This window comes from Pyrus communis, chromosome 15, assembly GCF_041283825.1.
Source record: "Pyrus communis isolate YQ-2024b chromosome 15, ASM4128382v1, whole genome shotgun sequence".
NCBI classification, from domain to species: domain Eukaryota; kingdom Viridiplantae; phylum Streptophyta; class Magnoliopsida; order Rosales; family Rosaceae; genus Pyrus; species Pyrus communis.
The window spans coordinates 29,638,943-29,661,375 of record NC_142579.1 but is presented as its reverse complement, the minus strand read 5'-3'; the positions used below and the strand labels follow the sequence as shown (position 1 = coordinate 29,661,375).

At 39.1% G+C, this 22,433-nt stretch overlaps 1 protein-coding gene across 1 annotated transcript; it reads left to right on the top strand.

Moving 5' to 3' along the window:
- Window positions 1-10,522: 10,522 nt before the first annotated feature.
- Window positions 10,523-16,146, top strand: LOC137730450 (beta-galactosidase). Its single transcript, XM_068469442.2, has 18 exons — window positions 10,523-11,131; window positions 11,419-11,514; window positions 11,619-11,731; window positions 11,850-11,916; window positions 12,016-12,108; window positions 12,359-12,502; window positions 13,149-13,237; window positions 13,362-13,467; window positions 13,576-13,663; window positions 13,873-13,991; window positions 14,096-14,257; window positions 14,346-14,521; window positions 14,640-14,749; window positions 14,842-14,951; window positions 15,046-15,156; window positions 15,258-15,368; window positions 15,463-15,668; window positions 15,750-16,146. Exons 1-18 carry the CDS (start codon window positions 10,967-10,969, stop codon window positions 15,877-15,879), a joined length of 2,196 nt encoding a protein of 731 aa, XP_068325543.2. The 5' UTR covers window positions 10,523-10,966; the 3' UTR covers window positions 15,880-16,146.
- Window positions 16,147-22,433: the final 6,287 nt, after the last annotated feature.

Here is a 22,433-nt window from a genome sequence, read left to right as displayed (position 1 = left end):
GAAGTGTTTAAACAGTTATTTCGGAAAAGGTTTGTTCCCCCTGAGTATATTGATCGCAAGAAGCAATAATTTACTAATTTGAAGCAGGGGAAGCTGATGGCGAATGAGTACTACAGAAAATTCACTGATTTGTCCCATTATCATCCGGAAGTTGCTGTTAATCTGGTTGAGATGCTTCGTCGTTTCAGATTGGGTACTAAGAAGAAGTGGCGTTCTATGGCGACCACTACTCCTTGCTATACTTATCAGGAGATCTACGAGATTTTGTTGAGGATTGAGGATTCTGAGAATATGCCTAGTGAAAGTGAAGAAGAAGGGAATGATGGTAATAAAAAAAAAGACGATAGAGGTAAAGGTCAAGCATTTCAGGGACCCTGGAAGACTCAGAGTTTTAAAAGAAGTAGGGCTCGCTCTAATTTGTTCAGTGGAGGCATGAGTTATACGGGCCAACGTAGAAGTGGTAGGTTTGCTGGAGGCCTACGTTTTTAGAGGCAGTGAGATACTGGCAGTTCTGGTGGTTCAGGAGCTCCGTTTTGTCAGAGATGTAACAGCCACACTTTGGCGAGTGTAAACAGGGCAGTCGAGGATGTTTTATTTGTGGACAGGTCGGACATCGGGCAGTAAAGTGTCCGTAAGGTCAGCATAGGCCCCAAATGCCTTCTTTACCATCACTAGTTCCTAGTCAGCAGGCTCCAGCGCTGAGCGGCTATGGTCAGACAGGTCGTGGGGGTACTTACCATTACCAGGGAGATGTTGTCCCTTATTCAGCAGCGCCGTACTCGTATCTTCAAGATCCGTATTATCCGAGTGGCTACCAAAGCGGATATCATCAGTACTCTAGAGGGTATACCCCATATCCTCCTTATTCAGCCGGCGGATTGCAATGGTATTCGAGAGTACAACCTCAGTAGAGGGAGGTTCCTTCTAGCAGTACAGGGTCGTCGAGACAGGTTGGTCAGACTGGTTAGGGCCATGGTACACCTGGACGCAGTGGTCAATCGACTAGGGGTCGAGGTGGTTGGGAGCAGCCTCAGGGTCGTATTTATAACCTCACAGTGTAAGATGGCCAGAACAACCCAGATTTAATCATAGGTACGTTTAATATCCTTGGTCATTTTGCTAGAGTGTTGATTGATTGTGGTGCTACTCATTCAGTTATTTCTCATACATTTGCTCAATTGACGCAACCTAATCCTACACATCTCGGGTTTGAGTTAGAGTTTTCAATGCCCAGAGGAGAGACATGTCAAGTGGGCTGGATGTACCCAGGGTGCCCAGTGTTAGTGAAGGATGAGGTTATGCCAGCTAACCTCATTCCGTTGGATATTGTTGAGTTTGATGTCATTTTGGGCACTGATTGGCTGCACTTTAATCGAGCCATATATTGATTGTTATGAGAAGAAAGTTACGTTTCATCGCCCGGGGCTATCTATGGTTACGTTTGTTGACGAGTGTACCGGCTTGAGACACGATATTATTTCAGCAGTGAGAGCCAAGAAGTTGCTACAGAAGGGTTGTCAGGGATATCTGGCATATGTTGTACTGAATGATAATGTTTCTAGCCTTGTGAAAGACATTAGAGTGGTCAGGCATTTTCCCGACGTGTTTCCAGATGTCTACCGAGATTACCGACAGATCGTGATGTAGAGTTCGCTATTAACTTATTGCCAGGTACATACCCTATATCCTTGACTCCCTATCGGATGACTCCTGCTGAGTTGAAAGAGCTAAAAATTCAGTTGCAAGAGTTATTAGATAAAGGTTTTATACAGCCTAGTACTTCGCCTTGGGGAGCTCCAGTCTTGTTCGTGTGAAAGAAGGATGGTACCTTAAGGCTGTGTATAAACTACCGACAGCTGAACCTGATGACAATTAAAAACCGTTATCCGTTGCCATGAATTGACGATTTGTTCGATCAGCTACGAGGAGCTTGCGTGTTTTCGAAGATCGATTTAAGGTCTGGCTACTATCAGCTGAAGATTAAGAGTGAGGATGTCCTTAAGACGACGCTTCGAACTCGATATGGTCATTATGAGTTTTTAATGATGCCGTTCGGGTTAATTAACGCACCTACTACTTTTATGGATTTGATGAACCGTGTGTTTAAGCAGTACTTGGACAGGTTTGTCATTGTTTTTATCGATGAAATTTTGATTTATTCTAAATCCAAAGCAAATCATGTGCGACATCTTACTTTAATGTTGAAGAAACTGATGAAGCATCGGTTATACGCTAAATTCAGTAAATGTCAGTTTTGGTTAGATCAAGTAACGTTCTTGGGACATGTTATCTCAGCTCAGGGTATTCAAATGGATTCCCAGAAAATTTCAGCGGTGGAAAATTAGGAGCAGCCACGAACTGTCTCTGAAGTACAGAGTTTCCTTGGTTTGGCAGGCTATTATAGACAGTTTGTTCAGGATTTTTCCGTTATTGCGTTACCATTTACGAGGTTAACCAGAAAGAACGTTAGATTCGAGTGGGATGATAGTTGCGAGCAGAGTTTTCAACAACTGAAGTATTGTCTCACTCATGCACTGGTGTTGGCACTTCCAGATGATGGTGGTAACTTTGAGATCTACAACGACGCATCATTGAATGGTTTGGGCTGCGTACTAATGCAACATGGCAGGGTTATCACTTATGCTTCGAGACAATTGAAGCCTCATGAGGTAAACTATCCTACTCACAATCTTGAGTTGGCGGCAATCATGTTTGCACTAAAGATTTGGAGACACTATCTTTATGGTGAGAGATGTAAAATCTTCACATATCATAAGAGTCTCCAGTACCTATTTACTCAGCGAGATTTGAACCTTCGCCAGCGGAGGTGGATAGAGCTGTTAAGTGATTACGACTGCACAATCGAGTATCACCTGGAACGTGCAAATGTGGTGGCTAATGCACTTAGTCGGAAATCTCAAGGCAGAATTGACACTTTTCACGTAAGCCGTGTTCCTCTTCTTACTGATTTAAGGTCAACCGGAGTAAAATTAGAAGTGGAAGCTTGAGATGAAGCCTTACTTGCTCACTTTCAAGTTAGGCCAATCTTGATCGACCGTATACTCGAGGCACAGATAGATGACGATGAAACTCAGGAGCTAATTCGGCTAAGAAATGAGGGGAAAAAGAAAGACCTTCGGATTCAAGAATCAGACGACATGCTCATGCTAGAAGGTAGAATGTTTGTACTGAACAACGCGGAGTTAAAGAGGGATATTTTGGATGAGACACACGTATCGGCATATGCTATGCATCCAGGGAGCATTAAAATGTATCATACCATACGACCATTTTACTATTGGCCGGGTATGAAAAGAGAGATTGCCGAGTATGTTAGCAGATGTATTGTATGCCAGCAGGTTAAAGCTGAGAGAAATAAGCCGTTTGGACGGATGCAGCCATTTCCTGTTCCACAGTGGAAATGGGAAAATATTACCATGGATTTCGTGTATAAGCTTCCCCGTACACGAAATAGTTATGATGGTGTTTGGGTAGTGGTGGATTGACTCACCAAGTCCGCTCATTTTATTCCAGTTCAAGAGAAGTTTTCCTTGAAACAGTTAGCTGAGTTCTTTGTGTCGAAGATCGTTAAATACCATGGTGTACCAGTCATCATCATCTCTGATCGAGATTCGAGATTTACTTCTAAATTCTGGACAGCATTTCAAGAAGCTCTTGGTTCAAGATTACTGTATAGTACGTCATATCATCCTCAAACCAACGGGCAATTTGAGAGGACCATTCAGACACTGGAGGATATGCTGAGATCATTTGTTTTGCAGTTTGGCGATGCATGACATAAACGTCTGGATCTGATGGAGTTTGCCTACAACAACAGCTACCATTCGAGCCTTGGTATGTCACCTTTCGAGGCATTGTATGGTAAATCCTGTCGTACGTCGTTGTGTTGGTCAGAGGTAGGCGAAAGAGTTTTAAAGGGCCCAGAGATAGTGGATGAGACTACCCAAAATATTCAAGCAATCAAGTCTAACCTGAAAGCGGCCTAGGACCGTCAGAAGAGCTTAACGGATAGAAATGCCATAGATCGGACCTATAAAGTAGGTGATTGGGTATTCTTGAAACTGTCGCCTTGGAAGGGTGTTGTACGATTCGGGAAAAAAGGGAAATTGAGTCCCAGGTATATCGGACTGTACGTGATCACTAAGCGGATTGATGAAGTAGCTTATAGACTTGAGTTACCTCCAGAGTTGTCTCAAGTGCACAATGTATTTCACATTTCGATGCTTCGTCACTATGTCTCAAATCCATCGCATGTGCTATCTCCACAGTCGTTGGAAATTAATCCTGATTTGACTTACGACGAGGAGCCGTTGACTATTCTAGACTGGAAAGATAAGGTTCTGATGAACAAGACAATGCGCTTGGTGAAGATTTTGTGGAGGAATCACTCAATGGAGGAAGCTACTTGGGAGACGGAGGATCATATGAGAGATTTGTATCCCCACTTGTTTTATGATTACTAGTGGTTTGTTTTGTTGTGTAATTTCGGGGACGAAATTTTTTAAGGTGGGTAGGTTGTGACAGCTCGTCCAGAATCATTTGTACCGTAAATGTGAAAAGATGATTTTGCCCCTAGCCCATCTAGACCACACACTCACACACACACATCCTTTTCCCCTATGGACCTATTTCTCTCTCGGATTTTCTTCCATTTTCTTCCTCATCGTACGGACAACTTCCATCCAACCATTTCTAGCACGAATCGTGTTTATTGTTGGTGTTTTTGGACTTCTTTCGAGCTTAGGAGTCGATTAGTGGTGTTGGTTGGACTTGAAACCTTTGAAAACCCGAGAACCCAGTTTTGGTGCACTGTTCATGCACACGTGATCGTGAGGTTTTTAGAAGTTTCTAAGGTTCTAGGAAACTTTAGGACGTTTTCACGAAGCTTGGGGAGTAATTTTGAAGTGTTTTGGACGTCAGGAAGCTCGAGTTCTTCGAGTTGTAGGTTTGGCTAGATTATCGAGGTTTTTTCGACGAGATTCCATTGGTTTTAGGTTTCCAAAGTGGTAAGGTTTTGTTCTACTCGTTGTAAGCTTCATTTTGGTACAAATTTCATGGAATTTGGTTGAGAAATGAAGAAGATATTAAGGTTTGAAGTTTTTCCAGTTTTCGGCGAAAATTCGAGTTGCAAACGGCGGCGACCAGCGAGGCTCACCGGAGAAAGAGGCGAATATTCCATTAGAGTTAACGGAATATTCTAACGGCGTCAGGTAATGGCGGTTAACTTCTGTTAGGGTTTTAACGGAATATTCCCTAATGCCGTTAGGGTTTCCACATGAGTGCCAGACATGTGGCCGGCACGTCTGGCCGTGCCTTGGCTGGCACATGAGAGGTCGAAAAATTATTTTAAAAATATGGGAATGTTCATGAGGTTGAGTAAAGCCTGTTGGTATATTCAAACACCTCATTTGAGCAATGTATGAGAAGTTATTACTTAAGGTTGGTTATGCGCGTTAATTTGACATTTATATAGTTGTTTTGCATATAGATAAGGACTATCTGGAGGACGAGCACAGCCATGCGAGGCTCGGGGCTTACGATCCTTCTACGTATCAATGAGTGTGCTTTTGTGTTCAATATATATATATTGATTGGTATCTTTCCAGAAATTACGTTTTAATGGTTTTATAATTGAAATGCTATGTCGAATGTCGTCGATATTATTATTGTGATTGTGTTGGTTATGCTTTGGTGTCACGGATGCTCAGGTAAGTCAGGTGAGTATATTGTTAATGATAGATGTGGTGTTGATGAGATTGAGTTATAGCTTATATTCCTACACCTCGATGATTGTGCTCCGCCAGAGTAGGGCCTAGCTTTCACGTGATTGTTCACCTCCCGCACCGTACGTTCATCTTGGATGCAAGGCAGGTGCCAGCCTGTCGTACAGACCACTATAGGTGGTTCCGACTCGTAGGTGACTTGCGATACATCGCACAGCCTTTACGTGATCGTAGCACTGAGCATATTTATATACACCAGCCTGTCGTACAGATCACTTTAGGTGGTTCCAACTCGTGTGCAAAATAGTGGTTGAGAAGCTATAGTTTTAGCTATACAGGTCACTTTAAGTGACTCCGACTGACTTACTGATATTACTAGCATATTATGATTTGTTTTATCTCACCTGCATGATGTTTATACTATTTGTTTGGATATTCTGACGCGGCATATTCTGGCATGGCATATTTGAGCTTTATTGTTTTAGCATGATTTGATATACGAGTATGTATGGTATTTTCTGGAAAGTATACATGTTTTATAGAGAGGGGTTATAACTTTTAAGAATGAAATGATTTTGAAAAGCTTTGTTTTTGCCCACTCACTTTTTCTGTTTTGCGCCCCTCCAGGTTATAGGTAGCGAGGACGTGGGTGACGAAAGAGGCATGGAGGCATTTCTGACAGAGCACCCTCCATGTAGGACTTTCTAGTTATCACTTGTGTAGTGTTTTTTTATTCTGGACTGCACCTAGGATACTTGAACTTTTACTTTGCATTTTTCCTTCCATGTTTGTCACTATCACTCACTGATCTTTTTATTGTAAATTATCTCATCGACTTTATTTTTCTTGTATTTTCACTCTTTTACTTCCACATTGCGCATTTGGCTACGTCACCCTCACGTGACGGCCAGCACGTCCCAATTTTTGGATCGGAGTGTGTCAAAATGAATCAAAATTAGGTAGTTCAGAATTATGATAAAATAAGCTTTGGGACCCGCCAATTATTGGTTTTGCTACGTAATGAAACTGCATGGCAAGATAGCCAGCCATCTCAACGAATAATACTCCCCTTAAACTGAATTTTATTTTTATGGGTTTTGCTACGTAATGGATTGTTGTTGACGATTAATTAGGTGCAAGTGCAAACAAATAAAGTGACAAGCAAATTTGAAAACAAAACTAAAGTAAAATGTTAGTGATTTAGTGTTCGCATTACTAAAGTGATTACCTTCTTTTTACTTTGAGGTAATATAATTAGGAAAATATTTTGCACGTCGAAAATACTTTTCTTTGCAGTTGGTCTGTGAACAAAACTTTTTTTATTGTCAAGCTTGTTCTGTTAAGTGACTTTTTTTATGAGACAGAGGTTCAAAATAAAAGGGATAGAGGAAGACTTAGAAAAAGATTTTTTAAAAAAAAAACATGGAAAACTTGAAGCTAACGAAAGATTTGGTGCAGAACTGAGCACAATGATATTTTTAGATTCATACATTAGACCAATTTAGTAGAATAAGATTTTGTTACTGCTATTATTGTAAGTTTTACCAAAAAAACAACCGTGAACTATGTGAGGCATAGAAATATGAATGTCATTGCGTCTGATAAAAGGAAGACGCATTTTTCACGGTTCGCATTTCGTTTGTCTAGGTAAGTCAAGTGTCGTGCATTTATCTCTTATCTCTTTTACATTAATCTACTCATCAATTTTTTTTTTTAAGATAGAAATATACATTCCTTTCCTGTACTTCAATTTCTGATAAGTACGTGGTGAGAAATGCATGGTATTAAGAAATTATATCACCACACTTGTTTTGTGCATGTAACCTAAATCATATGATGATCCGAATGGCATGACATGCATGTGAGTAATTAAGTTAATTAGGTAAATATAATATTTAATTATGTCATTATTTAACAGTTTTGTTTTACATATATACTATTATGCGCTAAATTCATCAAAATTATGAAAAAGGTCAAATTTAAGTGCAGAGAGAAATTAGATTACTCTAACCTAACTTGATTAAGCCCACAAGGTAAAAAAAATTTCCACCCGCTTGCTTAATTACTAATTGATGATTATTGATGTACAAACAAATTTGTAAATAATCTACAGAAAATGTATGTTAGTTAGAGTCGTAGATATATGGGATAATCTATTAGGGCTTGAGTGTTGGCATGCCATTAGAATCGAATGAGTATTTTATTCATATATTTTTGTAATAATATAGTTTAATTGTTTAACTAATACGTCTTCGGTGCTACAATAAATAATAATCTTTATATGATATATAATGACTCGAAAATTGGATCCATATCGAGGTAGCTCACAGAAGACATTGAAAAAAACAATTTAAAGTTCGAATTTTAAGCAATTGACCTTATTTTTATTTTGTTGAAAAAAGAGGCTTGTGCATTGTGTTAAATACTTCAACTAATTGGTTTAGCGGTAGGTTACTGGTCACCTAATCACGGTTGTATTCTACAACAACCTGCCTCCATAATTATTTGTCCTTTTTGTTTTGAGAAACTTCTTCAGATTGCTCCATTAGCCATTCTAAATAGGTATCGAGCCAAAAGCCAACTAACTAATTGCAATTTTTGTTATAATCCTGAGAAAGAGAGATGCTAGTTTGGAGAAAAGTTTCATGATGTTGTAGTAACAATTCAAAATCACTCATGCATTCATAGACAACTGATATAGCAAAAATCATTTTAAGACTAATATCTTGATTTTGAAACCTAGGGTTTTTTACCACATAAATGAAATCAGGGCAATTTCTTTCTACATGATCTTGCTTCAAATGTCAATGTAAGAAACTAATGAAAGATTTTTCAGTATGTCCGGAACATGAACACATATGCCATTTGTTATTATACAAGTGGAGGGACACTTGAAAAAAAAAACTTTTCTCAACTTGTATAATAACATATAACGTACCGCCTCATGTTCTGGGCACATCGAAAAATCTCTCAAAACCAAGGGGAGCAAAATCATTGCAACAAATTAATACTAAAATTTGGTAATTTCATGATTATTGTATGTAATCAAAACAATCAAATATTTCTTGATGTATAAAACAATTTTCATGTATATATTCAAATTAGACCAACAAACTTTAATGAGTTTGTCTGAAATTGCTCATAAGAAGATATGAGGAATACTGAATACGAACTTCTGTAAACGTAACCAGCAATTTAGTAACCCTCAAACTTAACCACCTGGCATAACAAATTTGAAGGTGAAATAAAAATGAAAAAAAGTCCAAGCAATATTATTTTCCACATGGCGTTTCATGATTGGAAGCTTCAATGTCCAGGTGGACACTGGAAATTATTTTTTGGAGTTAAAATAAATAACTACATCACGGCTTGCAAGCAATAGATAGATCATAGATGTGGCAACTTGACCTTGATACTTCCAACAAAATATGACAGAAAAGTAAAGCAATTTAATTGAATTCTTCAAAGAATGAATATAGTATTGAAGGAGGCACCATCCAAGTTAAAGGTGATTCTTCTATTTTCTTTGAAGCTTTTACTATCCTCCTGTGACTTTTACACATTTATCAATTTAGACTTTTCCGTGACGGTAAACAGAAAATCAAGCTTAAAGTCATGTGAACTAACACAACCTATTTGTCATATTTGCTTGCACTTTTGGTTCTTTAGAAATTCTCGCATCGTTTATGTTGTATACAACCTTGTGTATATTTCTTTCATCGCCTAACAAGCGCTAAAGACATAGTTGTCGTGGGGTGGCTCAGTAGTTGAGAATGAATTATAGATTCGTATTCAACACGGTACATTCTGAGTTTGATTTTTGGTGCTAGTGAATGGTGGCCAAGGAGACTAAATTGCCTATGTGAGTCTTTCCGACCCCTGAAAATGTGGACTGACGTAGCGAAGCCACTAGCTCTCTTTTTGTAAAAAAAAGAAAAAAGCTAAGGTTTAAAAACACATAATAATATACATCTGATTATATAACAAATTTTCTACTAATTTTCTACTCTTTTTGAAAAATAATGATAAGCATGAAGCATACACGTAAAAGAAAAGATATTGTCATTTAATCTCTAATGATGATGATTAAATGAAAATAATATAAGAAAATCAGAAAATTTAAGACAAATAAAGGGGGGAAATGATTACCTTCTCCTATAAGTTATAACAAAAATATATAATTTTGTATTTTTAAATTTCTAATATATACATGAAAAGAAGATCCTTATCTAAAAAAATTCTAAATCATGGTTGGGGGTCAATTTTTCAATTGAGCAAACAACTAATTAAGTTGATTTTCATATTATCATATATTGGATAATCCCAAAGGAAAACAATTTTTGATAGATCCGTTTGCCGGCATGGATATTGGATAATCCCAGCTTTTCTTGTATGTTTTTTTTTTTTTTTTGAAAAACACTTCTCAATGTCGATACGTCCCTCCTTTCCTTCTTTTTATCTTCAAATGTCTTGATAAAATTGACACATCATTGTACAAGTTGACTAACATCTTTCAAATGAAAACTTCATATTTCAAATCACTTTTCCTTAATTTTAGTAAAATAGAAAACGAAAACAAGTGTCAAGGAAATCGCCATTGTTGAAAGGATAAGCTCAAACAATTTCGTAAATTTTCGATAAGGTTTTATGGTTGTTAAAATCAAATCATACCGTTTAAATTGTCTTGATTTAGCGTAAAAATGCTTAAGTCATAAGAACAGAATCAACGAACCTTATAAAACTTTCATCAAATATCCAAATCCTCGAACCTTCTTCCTGTTCCGGAAATCCTATTTCTTAGAGGCTGGTGACGTAATATTACGGATTACTTACCCTACGGATGAAATGCAACGGATTCAATATTTTCCACATATACCAGTATTTTCAAAATTTTGAGAGAGCTTGTTCAAGGCAGTGGAAAGTGGGCCTCTATTTCCCTTTGCACATTTGCAATATTCAAAAGCTTATATAAAGCAGTTGCGGGAGGTTCCCGTTCTCTGCCCAACCAAACCGAAAACTCTCTCACCCATCAAACCCATTGCACTTCTCAACTCTGCCACTCTCTCTCGCTGTCTCTTTCCAAAATATCAAAAGCACCAAACAAAAGAAACCAAATTCAAATCCCAATACAAAATATATATTTCAAGTTTTTGGTACAAACAAAGCAAGTATATTTATATATAAAGGCCATTGCTTTTGAGCGTTTCAGAAGCAGGGGAAAAATGGGAGTTGGAATTCAAACAATGTGGAGCATTCTGCTATTGTTTTCCTGCATTTTTTCTGCAGCTTCGGCTTCTGTGAGTTACGACCACAAGGCTATAATAATTAATGGGCAGAAAAGGATTTTAATTTCTGGCTCCATTCACTATCCCAGAAGCACTCCTGAGGTACCTTTTGCAAATTACTATGCCAATGTGGTTCAAAGCTTTCTTATTTGTTTCATATTTCTGCCGGGTTTTTTTGGCATTGTTTTTGGTGCAATTTCATTAAGCATTTTTTTCTTATGGGTTTTTTTCAGCTCCATTTTTTTTATATTATGGGGTATTTTTTAAGCATTTTAAACTTGTGGGATATTGTGATCTTGCATTTAAAAGTTTTCTTATTATTTTTCAGCCCAATTGTTTTTTTTTTTTTTTTATATTTTGCGTTTAATTTCTGGTGTGTGTGGTTACAGATGTGGCCGGATTTAATTCAGAAGGCCAAGGATGGAGGCTTGGATGTTATACAGACCTATGTGTTTTGGAATGGCCACGAACCTTCTCCGGGAAAAGTAATGCAATTAGCAATTCGCATTTAAAATTTACGTTTCTTTGCCCTCTCTAATGCAAAATATTTATGCTAATAAATTGGTGTTTTATTTTTTCAAATTTGCAGTATTATTTCGAGGACAGATATGATTTGGTCAAGTTCATCAAGCTGGTGCAACAAGCAGGCCTATTTGTTAATCTCCGGATTGGCCCTTATGTTTGCGCTGAATGGAACTTCGGGTAATTATTTTTGTTAAAATTAAACTTAATTTTTTAAGAATATTTTGTGATTTTTTTTATTCTTATGCAAATATGGTTATGATTATTACTCTGTTTTTTTGCTCTGTTTCTGAAACAGGGGATTCCCAGTTTGGCTGAAATATGTCCCTGGAATCGCTTTTCGAACGGACAATGAGCCTTTCAAGGTTGGATATCTTAAATCTTCCGTTTTGTTTAATGCAGTTAAATTTTTTTTAACAAATAATTTTGAAGCTAAATGTAATTTCTAATTATCTGTTATGAAGGCGGCAATGCAAAAATTTACAGAGAAGATTGTCAGCATGATGAAGGCAGAGAAGCTGTTTCAAACTCAAGGAGGTCCTATAATTCTCTCTCAGGTTGGAAAACCGGTCTAGTTTTAAGACATTTTTAGAAGCGTTTTTTGTAAAACGCTTTTAGTAATTTTCAAAGCAATCTCAAACACGCCGTCGGTCTTTTTTATGTATCTAGAAGTTGGATTGAATTTGCTTCCAAGAAATTGAGCAATGTTTGTTTCCTTTTGTTTTATCTGCTGAGTAAAATTTGGCCAGTCAATGCTTATTAATATTAGTATTAATTAATCTTATTTTTCAAATTTGATTTTGACAGATAGAAAATGAATTTGGACCTGTGGAATGGGAAATTGGTGCACCTGGAAAAGCTTACACCAAATGGGCAGCTCAGATGGCTGTAGGTCTAGACACTGGAGTTCCATGGATTATGTGCAAGCAAGAGGATGCCCCCGATCCCGTTGTAAGTTTGTCTGCGCATTTTTTTCGACGCTTTTGTAGTATTTAATCTAAACTCCAAAGAGGGAAATTTGAACTCGAGTGCATAGAGAGACGCTTTCTGCGTACTATGCGTCGTCATTTTTGAACAAGAATTGCGTAAATGTCCTTCATTTAATGTTACCCTCCTTTCTTGGTGGGGTTTTTAAACTGTTTGCTGTCAACTTAACCGAGTAGGTGACCTTTTTCTGTCGATTTGTGTTTCATATGGTCACGGCAAAGCTTGTCCCCATCTTATTTGATATTCTAAATTACTTTAATCTACGTGGGATTGAACTCAGGTGTACGGGTTACACATACCGTCATGTCCAACTGACCTAACCACGTTTACATCTCGATGAATTGGTTTAAAATTTTTACAAGGATGAATCTTCAGTTTTGAAGACTTTTCTGATAAAGACTTAGAAGTCAAATTTTCGGGTTGGTTTGGTCGGCAACTAAATTTGTGCTGTCTAATAAATTCTGCTATTAACTACAACAAACAAAGAGCTTCATAATTGTACTCCCCAGAAGTGTAGGTCCGCTCTCCTTTGGGATCGAGGGTGGATGCTATGCTTGCGTTTTGGGACCTTTACTGAAAAGCTAATTTCGTGTAATTTGTTATGTGACAGATTGACACTTGCAATGGTTTCTACTGTGAGAATTTCAAGCCAAATAAGGACTATAAGCCCAAAATGTGGACAGAAGTCTGGACTGGTTGGTAAGTCACACAAGTTGCCTGTACAGTTCCAAAGTTTATTTCCATAGGCCCGTCGTATCGGTACTTTCTTGTACTGTCCCTCAAGCCTTTTGATGAGGCTGCCTCTTTTGTATGTATTCTACAGGTATACAGAATTCGGTGGGGCAGTTCCCACTAGACCTGCAGAAGATGTGGCATTTTCAGTTGCTAGGTTCATACAAAGCGGCGGTTCGTTTTTGAACTATTACATGGTTAGTTGTTGGTGTCATATTTCAGAGTTTATTGTATCCGACTGATGATTAAGCACCGAGAGTGTATTTTCTAATTTTTGCTGTGTTTTCTCCCGTTTTCTGTTCCAGTACCACGGAGGAACGAATTTTGGCCGAACAGCTGGAGGTCCCTTCATGGCCACTAGCTATGACTATGACGCCCCCTTAGACGAATATGGTATGCAAATACAATTAGCATTGTGTAGCAGGTTGTTACAAAGTTTGGATCATAAGGTCATAATCCGTAGCCTTGATGATATGTTGGTTACACCTTACATTGTCTTAGTCTGTACTTAAGTTTCTGAAGCATCGAACTAAGGAAATGCTTAATGTATGCAAAAACGTATCATTGCACGTTGATGTAACGCGTTGCCTGTGCTATATCAGGACTACTCCGGGAACCAAAGTGGGGACATTTGAGAGATCTGCACAAAGCCATTAAATCATGCGAGTCTGCTTTAGTGTCCGTTGATCCTTCAGTGACTAAACTCGGAAGTAATCAAGAGGTAAAGTCTTTCAGCTAGCTCAGGAGCTTTGAAATTTGCTAAACCTTATTCTTCTTTGAAATTCGCTATGATTCTCGTTGTACTGATTAATATTATCCTTGCAGGCTCATGTATTCAAATCAGAGTCGGATTGCGCTGCATTCCTCGCAAATTATGACGCAAAATACTCTGTTAAAGTGAGCTTTGGAGGCGGGCAGTATGACCTGCCGCCATGGTCCATCAGCATTCTTCCGGACTGCAAAACCGAAGTTTACAACACTGCAAAGGTGAGCAGTTGGATATATTAGTTGAGAACATTCAAGTTTTATTTCTTAATTTCAGTAAGATTCACTTAGACTTGTTATCTCCGCAAAGGTTGCTTCGCAAAGCTCGCAAGTTCAGATGACACCAGTACATAGTGGATTTCCTTGGCAGTCATTCATCGAAGAAACCACCTCTTCTGATGAGGCCGATACAACTACATTGGACGGGTTGTATGAGCAAATAAATATCACTAGGGATACTACAGACTACTTGTGGTACATGACAGAGTAAGTATATTAAACACACCATAGTTTTAAGAATTGTGTTTTTCTTAAATGTTACTGGGAAATTGTTGCACTGTTTTTCTTTTCTTTCTAACTTGGTAGCTCAAATTTTGGTTACCAGTATCACAATAGGTTCTGATGAAGCATTTCTAAAGAACGGAAAGTCCCCACTTCTTACGATCTCTTCAGCAGGTCATGCCTTGAATGTTTTCATCAATGGTCAGCTCTCAGGTAGATAAAAAAGGATGAAATTGTATGTAACTCCGTCTAGTTCTTCCGCTGAACGAACTTAATTTTAACAAAACTGTCTACCTTTATTGCAGGAACCGTGTATGGGTCGTTGGAGAATCCTAAATTATCATTCAGTCAAAACGTGAACCTGAGATCTGGCATCAACAAGCTTGCATTGCTTAGCATTTCCGTTGGTCTGCCGGTTAGTTCTTGCATTCCCTAATGAGATATTGGTTTTCTAAACATCTGAGATGGCATCTGAAATTTTTGCTTCTTTTGTGTTCTAATAAAATCAGAATGTTGGTACTCACTTTGAGACATGGAACACGGGAGTTCTTGGCCCGATCACATTGAAAGGTCTGAATTCAGGAACATGGGACATGTCAGGGTGGAAATGGACATACAAGGTTTGTTGCATTTCAACGTTTATTCTCTTTTCCTTCCCCTTACAAGATGTCGAAAAACTTGGCAAAAAAACTAGAGAATAACTTGTTTGCTTTATGACCAGACTGGTCTGAAAGGTGAAGCTTTAGGCCTCCATACTGTTACTGGGAGTTCTTCTGTTGAATGGGTAGAAGGACCATCGATGGCTAAAAAACAACCCCTTACGTGGTACAAGGTTCGTATACTTCCAATACGCGTATATTTTATGCCTGTCTTTCTTATGGAGTCCATGAAAAACCAGATATTAATCGAAGCTGTGATATCTTCAGGCTACTTTTAATGCACCACCAGGTGATGCTCCATTAGCTTTAGATATGGGAAGCATGGGAAAAGGTCAGATATGGATAAATGGACAGAGTGTGGGACGCCACTGGCCTGGATACACTGCACGCGGCAGCTGTGGCGATTGTTCTTATGCCGGAACTTATGATGATAAGAAATGCAGAACTCATTGCGGCGAGCCCTCTCAGAGATGGTGAGAAAAAGTTCATCTTACTTACCGTGATACCTTTGTTTTGTCAAGTACAAAATTCATGGTAGAGCTATCATTTTTCAGGTACCACATTCCTCGATCGTGGTTGACCCCGACTGGAAATCTTTTGGTAGTGTTCGAAGAATGGGGCGGTGGTCCGTCAGGGATTTCGTTGGTTGAAAGAGGTACAGCCCTCGACGCGAAGAAGCTCTAGGTTGAGGCTGTCTGCAGCTAAAGATCCAGCAGATACGTAGATTACTAAATACGTGAAGTGGTTGTGTACATAGACAATCTATTAATTGTCGAAAAAAAATATAGCTCCACATGATATACGAAGGGTTACATACAAAGTTTGTAGTCAGTAGATTTGCGCAAGCATTTTCCATTGTAAGTTTGTAACAACTTATGGAAAAGATTTCCTTTTCCTTTACAAGAATAAATGGAAAACTAATAGAGACTACTTTATCCTTGTCTTTCTAAATGTTTGAGTTCGAAATATTTCTAGTACAACAGAGAAACATATATGTTTTCTCAGATCCCTTCTCCAATATCTGTTTGACATCATCGCGAGCACCGGGTAAGGACTGATGAATCCATATTATACCATACATTTTACCCTAATCTTAGTCTTAATTTATTGGTTATTTTGGTAAAATTTTGATACTTTGTGATGTATTTTTAATGTAGGACATTCGACTTCCTATAGAGCAAAAAGTGATCAAATGGATGAATTTTGGAGTGATTCCAATTGAAGGATGTTCATGTGCCTTTCAAGATGATTGTGTCAAAATTCCATATTTTTCTATCCTTGAACCTTGGCATGAATATGTAGTCTTTATTTAATTGCTTATGATATTATGCATGTTTACTGTGAATTATTAATCATTGTGCTTTAAACTGTCTCAATATCTTAATGTTTAGCTATCATTAGGATGTTTAGATAAGTAATCAGATACAATTCGATTGAAATACCACGGGGGAATTGAGTATTGCTTCTTGTGATTGATAGTTGTAATTTCACCTAGGATGAATACCACGTCTTAGGGGTTGCATAGTTTTTCAAAAGGTTTTCACAAAGCGTAATGGTCATGCATGTTTATATTTGATTTGAATACCACAAACGGATTGCATGTTTGATATACGTTCCAGCTTGAATACCACGAGTATAATATGCATTAGGAAAACCTAACTTTCAAAGTTGCATGGGTAATTTATAAGTAATTAATAAATCTATATATGATTGTTAAGGGGACGGCGGAACCCTAGGTGTGACAGCCCGTTTCGGATTTTTCGAACCATAGGGGTGAAATGACGGTTTTGCCCCTAATGGATAATTGTTGTTTGTGTGGTTGTTTTGGGTTTTTTGGTTGGTTGCATCCTAGCCACACATCCATCATCATCATCACCCCTCTCCCCTATTCCCTCTGCCCTGTCCCAAGCTCTCTCTCTCCCTTTCCTATTCTTTTTGTACAGACAACACCCAAAACCATTGAAACCTTCACAAATCGAGGAAACAAATTACATATTTGTGCTCATGAGGTCCTTAGGAGTTCAACCATACCCATTTCAGGTAAGGATACCTTTGTTTTTACGTCGAACTCGGGATTCCCCGATTTGGTCACTATTCATGCACATGTTAATTCTTGTGTTTTTGGGAATTTCAAGCTTGTAGGAAGCTTGGTGAGGTCCTTAGGAGGCTCGAGGTGGTTCGTTTGAAGGTTTTGGACGTCGGGATCGTAAGTTACAAGTTTGGCCAGAGTTTAGCCAGAGAAGATGACGGAATATTCCGTCAGTTTGGACGGAATATTCCTAACGGCGTTAACGGCATCAGTTAGATTTAACGGAATATTCCTGACGGCGCTAACTGACGCCGTCAGTGTGCCAGGCATGTGCCTGCGCGTGGGCGGTGCGTGTGGCCGTGCCTTGGCCGGCGCGTGCGGCGTCAGAAAATTTTTCTAAAAATATGGGGATGTTCTTGAGGTTGAGTAGATCACGTTGGTGTATTCATACACCCCATTTGAGCATTGTATGAGAAGTTATTTCGTAAGGTTGGTTATGTGCTTTAAAATTAACGTTTTTATAGTTGTTTCGCATATAGGTGAGACCTATCCCGAGGACGAGCGCGGTCACTCGAGGCAAGGGGGTTACGACCCTTCTACATACCAGTGAGTGGGCTTTTGGTTTTCCGTATATACCTATATACTTATGTTTTTCCCAGAAAATGAATTGAAACGTTTATACATTTATATGCCATGCATTATGTTTGCCGTTTGTTATGCATTGTTAGTAGCATATATATATATATATATATTTGTATGTTGGTGTTGCGGGCGCACAAGTAAGTGCTAGGTGAATTATGGTTTATGTTTATGTTCAGTAGTGATTTGAGATGCATAGAGAACTCATAACCTACACCCCCGGTGTTAGTGCTCCCGCCCAGAGTAGGGCATAGTCCTTCACGTGATGTTCACCTCCCGCACCACACGCTCATCTTGGATCCAAGTTAGGTGCACAGTCCTGTCGTACAGACCACTTTAGATGGTTTCGACTCGTAGGTGACCCGCGATTATTCGCCCAGTCTTCACGTGATCGTAGCACTTAAGCGTACTTATATTACACCCAATCCTGTCGTACAAACCACTTTAGGTGGTTCTGACTCGTGTGCAGGTATAGTTAGTGAGATGGAGATTTGAGCTCTAGATTCAGCCGTACAGGTCACGTTAGGTGACTCCAGCTGACAGATTACATGGCATTGATTTGACATTTCCTGAGCACTTGCATTCTATTTAGAGGCATTTGACATGGCATATTTCCGAGCATGATTTTTATATATGTATATTATATTTTCTGGGAAGTATACAGGTTTTACGGCGAAAGGTTAGAATTTTGTTTATGAAATGGTTTTGAAAAGCTTTGTTTTTGCCTACTTACGCTTTCTGTTTTGCGCCCCTCCAGGTTCTAGTTGGCTAGCACTTTTGGTGGCTCCCCAGAGGATTTTGCCGGCATATCTGATAGATTATCACCAGTGTAGGACCACCTTTGGGTGTGTTTATGTAGTGTTGTTTCTCCCGGACTGCATTAGGTCTTCGTGCTTTGAACTTTATTTTCACACTTACGCTTGCACATGTATGTTCTTACGTTGTGTATAGCTGGGTTTTTATTTATTCGTACTTTTATTAGCTTCCGCACTGTGCACATGGTTACGTCACTTCTACGTGACGGCCAGCATGCCCTGATCTCGATCGGGGTGTGTCACTAGGCTTTTACAATTTGGTTTTCAAAACTATTTTCTTTTGTTTTCTTTTCTTTGCCAATTTATTTAATTGTTTTTAATTAAATTCGTTTTTATTATTTTTAAATTCAAAATCAAGCTCTTCCCAACTTTGTTTTCAAATAATTAATTAAGAATTAGTTTAAATACAAATTATTCATTCAATCCCTGTAGAAAACGACCTAACTTGAGCCATTTCTACTACTACTACCTTGTTCTCTTGTAAGTATTTTTAGCCCTATTTTGCAGGTGGTAAAAATACCTATCAAGGACCTCAAACTTACGACCCAAGATGAACTCTAGAACGAGGCAAGGCGGCTGCACTGGGGTTCTGTACCGAAGAAGTGCTGTTTTGCGTAGTCTTTTCCCCATCCATGAAACAGAACATATTCTCTAACTCAAGAAATGAAATGAATGACATTGTATATATCTTTACTGAGTTCTCCAATCTACGGCGGAGATCCATTACCGTCCAGTTGAGTTGGATTTGCCTCTTGATGCATTTTATCAAGCATTTTCAACCGGCAGATTAAGTATCAGTTAAACTGCAGACTAGATGGGCACCTGCTGTAGCCTCATTTTCATTACAATTATCACTCCAAATTGAAGAGTTTAAGCTTTATCCTATTGGGCCTGGGCCTTGAAGCCCATATAACAATGCCTTAGAGTGTTGTTCAGGCCCACTGTAAATTTGTTTATTATTGAAAAAAACCTCATGTAATTGGAATTTTCTTCTTCTTTTCTTTTTTTTTTTTTTTTTTTTTTTTTTTTTTTTTTTTTTTTTTAATGACAAAACGAGAGTAATGAAAGTTGTGACATCCCGTCCCGGAAATATAGGAAACGCACATGTGAAATGACCATTTTACCCCTAGTGCATTTTCGTTACTTTATTGGTTGCTTTGTGTGGTGTGGCATGTGTTGGGCCACACACACACACACTGTCACTCCCACTCTCACTGTCTCCCTGCTCTCTCTCCCGTGCTCCCATTTATTCCCTTTCCCTTGAAACTGTACGGACACACACAAGTACACGATTCAACCACAGATCGAAGGAACCAGGACCACGTTCGAGCTCGTGGGGCAGAAAGGAGTGCAGCTGTACCATTTTCAGGTAAGAAAACCACCGTTTTCACGTCGATTCGAAGTGGTCCGATTTGAGTACTATTCATGCAAGAATAATCTAGCACGTTTTTGGGATTTTGAAGCTCGTAGATGACTTAGTGAGGTCCCAAGGAGTCTCGGAGTACTTCGTTTGAAGAAATTGGACGTCGGAATCGCCTGGTTCGAAGTTGGCCGGTTTTGGAAGCTTGGTGACAGGTGAGATTCCATGATTTTTAGCCCTTGAAACTTGTATATTGTTGTTCTATTAGTTCTAGGTGTCATTTTGGTGCAAGAATCACGAAAAACTATTGATAAACGAGTGAGAAAACACGAATTGCAGGTTTTTCCAATTTCCAACGCCGGCGACGTCGCCGGAGAAGGAGACGGAATATTCCGTCAAGTCTGATGGAATATTCCTGACGCCGTTAACGGAATCTGTCAAAACTGACGGAATATTCCTAACGGCGTCAGTTGACGCCGTCAGCGTGCCAGGCACGTGCCTGCGCGTGGCCGGCGCGTGGGGCGCGTGCGGCGGTGGAAAATTTTTCTAAAAATATGGGTGTGATCCTGAGGTTGTGTAGAGCACGTTGGTATATTCATTTGTCCAATTTGAGCAATGTATGAGAAGTTATTACGAGAAGTTGGTTATGTGCTCTAAAATTTACGTTTTTATAGTTGTTTCGCATATAGGTGATACGTATCCCGAGGACGAGCGTGGTCACTCGAGGCAGGGGGGCTACGACCCTTCCACTTACCAGTGAGTGGGCTTTTGGTTTTCCGTATATACCTATATACATTTATTTTCCCAGAAACTGTTTAAAAAGGGTTAATTGTTTTATGCCATGCACCATATTATTATCGTTTATGCATCATTGCATACATTAGTAGTGGTATACACATACATATGCACATTTGGTGCTGTGGACGCGCAGGTAAGTGCCAGGTAAGTGGTATTCATGTTTATTTTCAGTAGTGGTTTGAGATACTTAGAGAGCTCATAACCTGCACCCCCGGTGTTAGTGCTCCCGCCCAGAGTAGGGCACAGTCCTTCACGTGATGTTCACCTCTCGCACCACACGCTCAGCTTGGATCCAAGTTAGGTGCACAGTCCTGTCGTACAGACCACATTAGGTGGTTCCGACTCGTAGGTGACCCGCGATTATTCGCACAGCCTTCACGTGATCGTAGCACTAGAGCGTACATATGTATTACACCCAAGCCTGTCGTACAGACCACTTTAGGTGGTTCCGACTCGTGGGCAGGTTCAGTTATTGAGTTTGAGATTTGAGCTCTAGATGCAGCCGTACAGGTCATGTTAGGTGACTCCGGCTGCCAGATTACATGTTATTGATATGATTATACCTGAGCACTTGCATTTCCATTATGAGATTCTGACATGGCATATTCTTGAGCATGATTGGCATATCTATACATACGTACATATGTTATTTTCTGGGAAGTATACAGGTTTTACAGCGAGGGGTTAGATTGTGTTTTACTAAATGGTTTTAGAAAAGATTTGTTTTTGCCCACTCACGCTTTTGTTTTGCGCCCCTCCAGGTTCTAGTGGTCTAGCAGATTCGGTGGTTTCCCAGAGGGCTTTTCCGGCATTTCTGACAGACACTCACCATTGTAGGGTCACCTTCGGGTGTACTTTTGTCGCATCTTTTCTTTTGGGACTGCTGTAGACTTGCTCTGAACTTGTGTCTCACTTACGCTAGCACTTGTTTTAGTACTCTGTATGCTAGTTTTTAATTATTCGTACTTTTTATATCACTACTTTATTAGCTTCCGCACGTGCACATGGTTACGTCACCTTCGTGTGATGGCCAGCACGCCCTGATCTCGGTCGGGGTGTGTCAAAAGTTTAGGCGAACAAAAGTACATCGAGTGAGGTCATTGGCTATAATTGCCTTCTCTCCTCTCAGATAGAGTAAAAAGAAGCAATCTAACCCCGATAAAAAACACTGTTATATCGCGGCTTGGTTGCTCCTTTTAATTAACCCCTCGAAAAGAATAGAAGGAAAATTTGAAAGGCCTGCCCTAACCAGCCTCTACGACAAAAAGATGAAATAAAATTATGTGAGGGCCAGATTATGTATGTAGTTAAGCATGATGAAAGATTGCTCAACTTCAGCACGATGAAGGCATGGAAATGTAATTTTTAGGTGTGTTTGAAACATAATCATGTGTTATTATTGGACTTAAATTTTACTTGTACATTTGTATTTTGTTGAATATGCCTAAAAAATGTAACATAACAACTCGCTGTCAACCTATATTTTAACACATGAAATTAAAACACTGCGTGTCAGTATTTCCATTATGTACATGAATTGCACCTATCACTGTCTTCAAACAAAGTATTTTCTCAAGTAGCACCATGAATAGCGCAT

Coding starts and splice junctions, on each gene's coding strand:
- LOC137730450 (XM_068469442.2), top strand. CDS start 10,967: ATGGGAGTTGGAATTCAAACAATGTGGAGCATTCTGCTATTGTTTTCC. Junction 11,515..11,618: donor ACGAACCTTCTCCGGGAAAA/GTAATGCAATTA, acceptor TCAAATTTGCAG/TATTATTTCGAGGACAGATA. Junction 13,238..13,361: donor ACAGAAGTCTGGACTGGTTG/GTAAGTCACACA, acceptor TGTATTCTACAG/GTATACAGAATTCGGTGGGG.